The sequence below is a fragment of the Helianthus annuus genome, chromosome 13 (assembly GCF_002127325.2).
Source record: "Helianthus annuus cultivar XRQ/B chromosome 13, HanXRQr2.0-SUNRISE, whole genome shotgun sequence".
Taxonomy (NCBI): domain Eukaryota; kingdom Viridiplantae; phylum Streptophyta; class Magnoliopsida; order Asterales; family Asteraceae; genus Helianthus; species Helianthus annuus.
The window spans coordinates 89,883,969-89,892,996 of record NC_035445.2 but is presented as its reverse complement, the minus strand read 5'-3'; the positions used below and the strand labels follow the sequence as shown (position 1 = coordinate 89,892,996).

The 9,028-nt window shown below is 32.2% G+C and overlaps 1 protein-coding gene and 1 long non-coding RNA gene across 4 annotated transcripts; one reads left to right on the top strand and one right to left on the bottom strand.

Moving 5' to 3' along the window:
- Window positions 1–1,723: 1,723 nt before the first annotated feature.
- LOC110898566 (heparanase-like protein 3) lies at window positions 1,724–8,829 on the top strand. 3 transcript variants are annotated; one of them, XM_022145357.2, is made up of 9 exons: window positions 1,724–2,202; window positions 4,252–4,288; window positions 5,770–5,953; window positions 6,057–6,205; window positions 6,292–6,522; window positions 6,610–6,799; window positions 6,924–7,049; window positions 7,143–7,242; window positions 8,440–8,829. In XM_022145357.2, the coding sequence occupies exons 1-9, from the start codon at window positions 1,915–1,917 to the stop codon at window positions 8,791–8,793; spliced, it is 1,659 nt and encodes a 552-aa protein (XP_022001049.1). In that variant the 5' UTR covers window positions 1,724–1,914; the 3' UTR covers window positions 8,794–8,829. The 3 variants fall into 3 exon arrangements, with proteins under 3 accessions (XP_022001049.1, XP_022001050.1, XP_035837944.1); XM_022145358.2 differs by lacking the exon at window positions 4,252–4,288 and having other exon boundaries at window positions 2,070–2,202; XM_035982051.1 differs by lacking the exon at window positions 4,252–4,288 and having other exon boundaries at window positions 2,070–2,202; window positions 6,025–6,205.
- On the bottom strand, window positions 8,330–8,812 carry LOC118485680. Its single transcript, XR_004877467.1, has 2 exons — window positions 8,687–8,812; window positions 8,330–8,601 (listed from the first exon to the last, which is right to left on the bottom strand). It is a non-coding gene; the product is annotated as an uncharacterized LOC118485680 (long non-coding RNA).
- Window positions 8,830–9,028: the final 199 nt, after the last annotated feature.

The following is a 9,028-nucleotide window of genomic DNA, read 5'->3' as shown; positions in this document are numbered from 1 at the left end:
ATAAAAGGTTGACTTTGACATAACATCATCCTGTTTAATTAATCCAAGTTTCATTTTATTCATTTTGATTATTTTTCAAAAACATTTTCAACATAATCTTTCTAAACACAAACAAACTAAAGCAAAAGCCTAATAAAGTTGTTGTTGTTATTATTATTATTATTATTATTATTATTATTATTATTATTATTATTATTATTATTATTATTATTATTATTATTATCATTATTATTATTATCATTATTATTATCATTATTATTATTATTATTATTATTATTATTATTATTATTATTATTATTATTTTCATATTATAAATAAGCAACATTTTGTTGCTTTATTTGTTGTACAATGTGCATAGGGTGCTTTTCAAAAAAATTTTGGTTTTTCATTTTTCATATAAGTTTAATCTTTTCATTTTAGCCTTATTAACTTTTTTACTTTTAACTCAAAATTTTTCATGTTTTACAATTTAACCCTAAAACTTTTTTTTTATTTTCAACTTTGGTCCCCTATAATTTTCATCTTTCGTAAGTTTTACGCTTCGTTCAAATTTTTATGAGTTAACACGCCGCAACGTGTGTATGTGGTTCAACGTTTTTTTGTCTGTTTTCCGGTTTGACATGCCCGTCGCCTTTTTACAAGTTCGTTCTAATGCGCGGGTCCTAAATCGACTTGGTTTCTTATTTCTACGTTTTATGTTTCGGTCTAATTTCTTCGCATTAACACATCGCAACGGGTGCGTGATTCAACGATTTTAAGTCTGTTTTTCGGTCAGTGTTATTTTTTTCTTTTTTATTTGTTTTGTTTTACGAGCTCTTCTGTTGTTGGTGGTGTGGCATTGGGGCTACTTGACACGATTTTATAAACGTTTTTCACCTATTAAATTTTTTACTAAAAATTATTTGTTTCGATTTTACCCATATTCCATCTTTACTTAAAATAAACTATTTTTACGTGTATATTTTTATTTACGTGTCGGTATAAATTCGATTTGCTCTATTTGATGTAAAATTTTTCTGGAAACGAGTCAGATCAAATATATTTTTTTTTGTTTAAAAAAACATTCTTTACGTGCTTACTTCTATGTACGTTTCGGTATAATTCGAGTTGGTGTATATTTCAACGTAAACTTTTTTGGGAAATGAATGAGGTCAAATATAATATGTTTCCGTGTTTATTTTATAAATGTTTTGTTAATTTTGTTTCGAATCGAGTGGAGTTAAATTGTGGTTTTTTTCCCTTTTTTTCAAAAGTTCTAATTAATCACTTTTGATTATACGTGTCAACTTTTCCGTTATACCATTCACGTTTTCTATGATACGTCGAAATGCACGTTTTCATATGATTCACGCATCACATGATATTTGAACTAATCCATTCGATATTTACGATGTACCCGCGCCGCAACGCGCGCGGGACTTATTCCTAGTTATCTATGAAAAACTTGCTTTACTTTGTTATCCATCATTATAAGTATTTTAACAATATATAGTAAGCATAAAAGCGCATAAGGAATTATTCTGTACAATATGATAAGGGGAACCCACCACTAAACCATACAATCGCACTCATCCCCTTTCACATCGTCACTTCCTAGAATAAATACAAACATACACATATATACATATACATATATACACACACATAATACATGCATATAATACATTTTTATTAACAAATTACAGAAACTGAAATAAAAGACCAAACACTCCATCCAATGGTCAACTTTCATAGGACAGAAATATTGTGGAATGAATCAAAATTATTTAATTTGATTCGATTGATACGAAGTAAAATGAGTTAGTATATAAACCTTGTTACACAATACCACCCACTAATAATATTAGTTCTATCAACCCTCTCTCCCTCCCTCCCTCCCTCTCTCTCTCTTTCAAAGCTTTTTTAAAGTAGCCGATGGCTAGCAATCCGACAAATCGACCAAAAAGGCGTGTGATAGTTGAGATCGGTTTACTAGTGGGAACGACGGGGCTATGTTTGGTGTTGGTGATGGTGTTGATCCCGGGCTTAAAAAAGTTACTTTTACAAAAGGTTGGTTTTGGAGAGGGAATGGTGCATGTTAATGGAACAAGTTCCATTGGTTTGATTGATGAAGACTTCATTTGTGCTACTTTGGATTGGTGGCCACCTCAGAAATGTGATTATGGAACTTGCAGCTGGGGATCTTCTTCTATCCTCAATTTGGTTAGTTGTTTAATATTTACATTGATTTCTTTTACATTCGACGGTGAACTAACTAACTCGCATAGACCAGAGGGCTTGTAGCCTGACAGTATTAGGGTGTGCGTAGTAAAGTTGTTCATCCCAAGTAGATTAGAAAAACTAACTTGTATCGCTATCTCAAATTTTGATAACAACCAAGAACATCTAAAATATATATTTATTAGTAAATGCATCTTAATCATTTGGAAAACTTTAAATAAGGAATAATTTAATTGTGATAATCATGTTTTTACCCATCATCGTTAAATTTATCCGTTTTTTGACCAAATATAATTATGAAAAAGATGTTTGTGTATATATATTGATGACATCCATGATGGGCTTTTCATTTTTTTGACCAAATATAATTATAAAAAAGATGTTTGTGCATATATTGATGACATCCATGATGGGCTTTTCATTTTTGGAGTTATCACGAATGACGACTAAAGCTATATATACCACATAAGGAAATTAATCGAAATTGTTTGTTTAACCTCTCGGCTTTGCATTGGGTGATCGTTGACATTGAAATGTCAAATTAAATTAATATTTTATGTTTTAGTAGATTAAAATAAGAGTTAAATGTCATTTTAGTCCATGTGGTTTGGGCCATTTTAACAGTTTAGTCCAAAGGTATGAAACGTTATCATTTTAGTCCAAATAGTTATAAGCGTTGCCATTTTAGTCCACTAGGTTAACTTCGTCCATTTTTATTGTTAGCTAGAAGGGTAATTCGATTATTTTATATGGTCGAATTGCCATTCTGGTTAACAGAATTATATATAGAATGACCGAAATGCCTTTCTAGTTAACAAAATAAAGGGATGAAGTTAACTCAGTAGACTAAGATGACAATATTTAAAACTATTTGGACAAAAATGATAATGTTTCAAACTTTTAGACTAAACTGACAAAATAACTCAAAACACAAGGACTAAAATGACATTTAACTTTTAAAATAAATAGGGTATTCGGTATGATAATATTTTATTTTATGTTGGTTTGAAAAAAAATGGAGTTTTGGAGGAAGAAATAATGATATATGGAGAATAGTAACGGTATAAATGTTTCAAAACGTAATTCATTTAATATTTTAACATATATACCGTGAAAGTCTACTCCTTATAAAACTAATTTTATTATTTTTAAAATTACATTTAATTACCATAAGTTAATTTTATACCATAAATGGCACCTTAAAAATCTTTTTAAGATCCATAAATAAAAAATATTTTTCCCTTTTTATATTTGAAGATTAAAAAATTAAGATAGTTGAACAAGTCACATACCATAATCTTAAACTTAAAAAAAAATGCGATTGTATTTAGGAATAATGGATTTTAATAATCCAAACTTTTAGTCGTTGGCCGGCAACGGTCCCAACTTCAAAAATAACTGGTGGTAGTCCCAACTTTTCACATATTGTAAACAAATGGACTTTTACTAAAAAGAACCTTAATTTCTTTTTGTCTTTTTATCCTTTTCGGTTTAGTAAAGGTCCATTGGTTTACATTATACGAAAAAGTTTCCGAAAAGGATAAGGAGACAAAAAGAAATTAAGGTTTTTTTTTTAATAAAAGTCCATTGGTTTACAATATATGAAAAGATAGGACCACCACCGGTTATTTTTGAAGTTGGGACCGTTTCCGGCCAATAACTAAAAGTTTGGATTATTAAAATCCATTATTCCTTGTATTTATATCTAGACCATTTATATCTAGGGAGGGTGCATCAGGATTCGGATTTTGGTTATAATACAATGAAACTTCACTTCATTCCACTATATAAAATAAACTTAAGCATCAACTTTATTTTTTATTCGTCAAAGTTATTATTAGTTTTTTGTATAAAACGGTTATTTAACTACACACATAATCACTCACTTTTCTCTCTTTCATTATATCTGCCATACATTTTACACAAGTGCTTTATACAATAATAAGAATTTAATGTACAAAATTGATTAATTATGTTTTAAAACTTGCTACTTTTAACATTCTTATTTGGTTTTAAATCTTTTGATCACAGGATCTTAACGTTCCAGTCTTGTTAAACGCAATTAGAGGTGAGTACACATATAAAACCGAAAATTAAGTATGTTTATGATTTATAAAACTGGATATTTATAAATTTAAATTCACATGAATCGCATTTGCATACACGAAATGCGTATACTAAATAAAACTAAAAATAAAATGTATGCATGTTTTAATTAGACTCTTGTCTCTTGTGTGTGTGTGTGTGTGTGTGGGGGGGGGGGGTCTTGGGTTCAATCTCAAGCAAGCAGTAATTTAGGATTAATTCAATAAAAAAATTCTAGTAATTTCTTCAAATATAATAAGTCATTTTTTATTTGATAGTCATTTTTTTCCTTGTAATTGTATTATCGTTATGTTATCTTAACTTTTAATTATGATACATATAATGCATTTCAAATTTATTTAGTTGTTTTTGGTAATTAATATGATATTAATACACCATAATGGAACTTTAACAACAAAAAAAAAAACTATTCTTTTTTTCAACATAATAAGAAATTTAATTTGGTTTCTTAACTTTTTTTTTTTTCACACTAAACCAGGATATTTATATAAATACATTTTTTTTCGTATTATCAAAAATTTAATAATATCAGGAACATAATCATTTTCTCATGTAAGAAGAAATCACACATTAGCCACGAGACACCCTACTAATATGTTTTACCCGCGTATCACAACTTTTTCCATCAATAATTACCTAAACTATTATCATGTGTTAGTGTTACATAAGCTATATACATGAGAGCAAGCACGGCTGGGGAGTGAAATAAACCAATTGCTTTGGGCCTCCACTTCTACAGGGCTCCAAATTTAAAAAACAAACATATTATATTTAGGTGATTTTGGCTTTAAAATTGCTGAGGCTCATGATATATAATTATGCATACACAGAGGTGATAGACAAAAAAGCCCTTAATCTTGTTATTAACTTCGGGCCTACAATATTTTGAGCCAACCTTGCATGAAAGTATTCTAACATGTCACATATATCTATTAGAGGCGGAACTATAATGTTGGGAGCCGTAGCACGGGCTACGGCTCAACTCCGTATTCGTACTTTTTTTCCGATTTTATACAAATGATACCCCTAAATAAAATACGAGGATATCCCTAACTAAAAAATAGGATACTGGATATTACTAAAATCCCATTTATTTTACAAACCCAAACATTTTACAACCCGAAAACTTGTAGAATAATTAGTCTGAATGATAAAATAAGCCCAAATTTTAACAATAATAGAATTGAAGGAAGCCCTAAATATAATTGATAAAGTTAGCCAAAGACCCAACAATAATCTATTAAGTATTTGTTTTACTTTATTTATTATCGTTTTTGTTATTATTGTATGATTGCATGGTAAAAAAAATTAGAATACGCCTAAATTAATGGACTAGCTCTGCCACTTATATCTATAATACAAGAAAATGTTCTACTTGTTCTCTTTTTAAAAACTACTGATTAATAACTTTTCATGACAAAAGGTAAATTTGATCCTTTACAGCCTTTTCTCCATTGAAACTTAGACTAGGAGGCACTCTTCAAAACAGGGTGATATACCAAAGGCAAGGTGGTCAAGAACCATGTTCCCAGTTCACCAAAACTAATGATGGGCTAATGGGCTACACTCAAGGTTGCTTACCACTATCTAGATGGGATGAGCTCAACACTTTTTTCCAAAACTCAAGGTAAAACCACTTAGACACATATATTTAAATTCTTATTCATATGTTTATGATATTAAGTTTCTTTGTAACAGGGTTTTGTTTTATTTTCTCTTATTTTTAAAAGAGCAAAGGTCATATTCGGGTTAAACGCGCTATATCAAAGAGAAGTAAAAACGAATGGTGCGGTCATAGGACCATGGAACTCGAGCGACGCAGAAGCTTTGATGAAATACACCGTCGACAAGGGTTTCACGATTCATGGTTGGGAACTCGGTAAGCTACTTTGGTGACTTGGTCCAAAACCGACCTTTTTTATGTGGTCGTGACTCAAAACGTTTTTTTTTATCGGTAACTAATAGGAAACGAATTGAGTGGGCGCGGGATAGGAGCAAGCATCGGTGCGGATCAGTACGCGTCGGATATGGTTTCACTCCAAAACTTGGTGCAAAAAATCTACAAGGCTTTTGAAGTGAAACCACTAGTTCTTGGACCAGGTGGATTCTTTGATGCAAATTGGTTCAATGAATTTGTAAACAAATCAAAAGATTCACTTCAAGTAATTACCCAACATATCTATAATCTTGGTCCAGGTATTAATATATATGACAAAATGTATATGATTATTTATTATGTAACATCTATGCATATATTAAAGTGTTTTGTTATTTATTTATTAGGTGTTGACAATCATTTAGTTGAGAAAATACTTAACCCCTCATATTTGGATGGAGGATCACAACCGTTTAGAGATGTTCAAAACATTTTGAAGAAATCGAAAGCTTCAACGGTTGCTTGGGTAGGTGAAGCGGGTGGTGCTTATAACAGCGGACATAATCACGTCACTAATTCGTTTGTGTTTAGCTTTTGGTAAGTTTTAACAACCCTTTTACCTTTTCAAGAATTACACGCGTTGAGCTCAATACATTTTGATTCAACGTGTTAGTGTTACATAAGACGATAAAATGTTGATAATAGTGTTGTATCTTTATAGGTACTTGGATCAACTGGGGATGGCAGCATCGTATGATACTAAAACGTATTGTAGGCAAACGTTAATAGGAGGTAACTATGGGCTTCTTAACACCGACACATATGTTCCGAATCCTGACTATTACAGGTAGTTTGTTTGTGACGATTATAAGTTGCAATAATTCAACTGTTCTTCACTAGAGAATTTGACATTGTCGAATGATTTAATCATACGATGTAGTGCCCTTCTTTGGCATCGGCTGATGGGACGACGTGTTCTATCGACAAGTTTTCAAGGCACAAGAATGATCCGTTCATACGCACATTGTTCCAAACGTTCGGTAACTATATATTTCCTCTTGCTGCAACTTTAATAGCAATGAATAACAAGTACACTTTTAATACATAATAAATGAAATTATACATATAGGGCATGTTTAATACACATTTTTATTTAAATAGAGAAGCACTAAAACTGCATAGTGTCGGGAATATTGGATTTTAATAATTCGAACTATGCGCCGTTGGCCGCCAATAGTCCCAACTTCAAAAATAACCACTAGCAAACCCAACTATTGACATATTGGCCACCAATGTACACTGACTAACAGAACCCTAACACCGTTAGTCTCCGGAAAACCGTTTTTGGCCAGAAAAAAGTTTCTAAAGGTCCGATCTAAGGTTACAAAGAGGGTTGCAACGAAAATGTTGAGTTTTCCGGCCAAAAAGTTGAGTTTTCCGGTGAAAAGGAGTTTTCCGACGACTTCAATAATCGGGGCTTTTACTAGAAAAAAGTTCATAAAGGCCCGTAATAAGGTTACAAAGAGGTTTGGGACGAAAATGTTGAGTTCTTCGGCCAAAAATGAGGTTTCCGGCCAAAACCGTTTTTCCAGCGAGCGGAGACTAACGGCGTTATGGTTCTGTTAGTCAGGGTCCATTGGAGGCCAATATGTTAATAATTGAGACTGCCAGTGGTTATTATTGAAGTTGAGACTGTTAACAGCCAACGACAAATAGTTGAGATTATTAAAATTCAATATTCCTTAGTGTTGACCATGAGAGAGAGCATGAATTGTTCCAGGGTGGGCAACATGGGTCAAAAAAACAATCATGCCTTGGGTTGTTTATGTTTAATAAACAAGTTTTGTTCATTCACTTGGGTAATTTGTTTAATTAGACAAGTCGACCCGTCAACCCATTTATATAAACAAAATAACAAGCCAACCTCTTTAACCCATTCATTACAGGTCTTCAACCCATTCACAAACTGTCATCCAGCTTGACACGTTTAGATAAATGGGTTAAACATGCCATGTTCTTGTCGCACGACTGTAAGGTTTACGGATTAACGATTCAACATGAACAAATATACGAGTAGAGTCGTTTTTGGATTCAACAATTTAACCCACCAACCTAAACCCCTAATTATACAGTTAGAAACATGCAATTCTCTACGTATAAATTACATCTGTATTGCACGGTCCTCATAGTTTTAACACTGGGTTTATATGTAAATTAATATCGGTTAAATTTGACAGAATGGGATGACTATCTTACTGATCAACCTCGACGGGATTACAAAAACCGAAGTAGGTGTTACGATTGAGAATGAGACAATAGCGGTGGCATCAAAACGACAAATAAAACAAACACACTCATCCAAACTTCGCAACAAAGAGTTCACAAGAGAAGAGTATCACCTAACAGCAAAAGATGGGAATTTAAACAGTCACACAGTACTTTTAAACGGAAAAGAATTAACCGTAAATTCTACCGGGATCATACCTTCGCTAGATCCAGTCGAAGCAAACCTCCGCGACCCAATCACTGTTGCTCCATACTCCATTGTATTTGTTCATATACCCGGGATACACATTCAAGCTTGTACATAATGACATGTTAGTAAATTTTATATATTTTGTTTGTCATGTGGGCCCCATGACACACACACACACATACATATATATATATACATATATAGGGGGCTGCTAGAATGAGAACCACCCCGAGTTGTAAGAACCGCGAGAACTACACCCCACGGAGCGCCGTTCGCCATGATTTTTTTTTATAAGTAGATGTGTGTATTATAAACACAGCCGTAAAAAATCATGGCGAACGGCGCTCCGT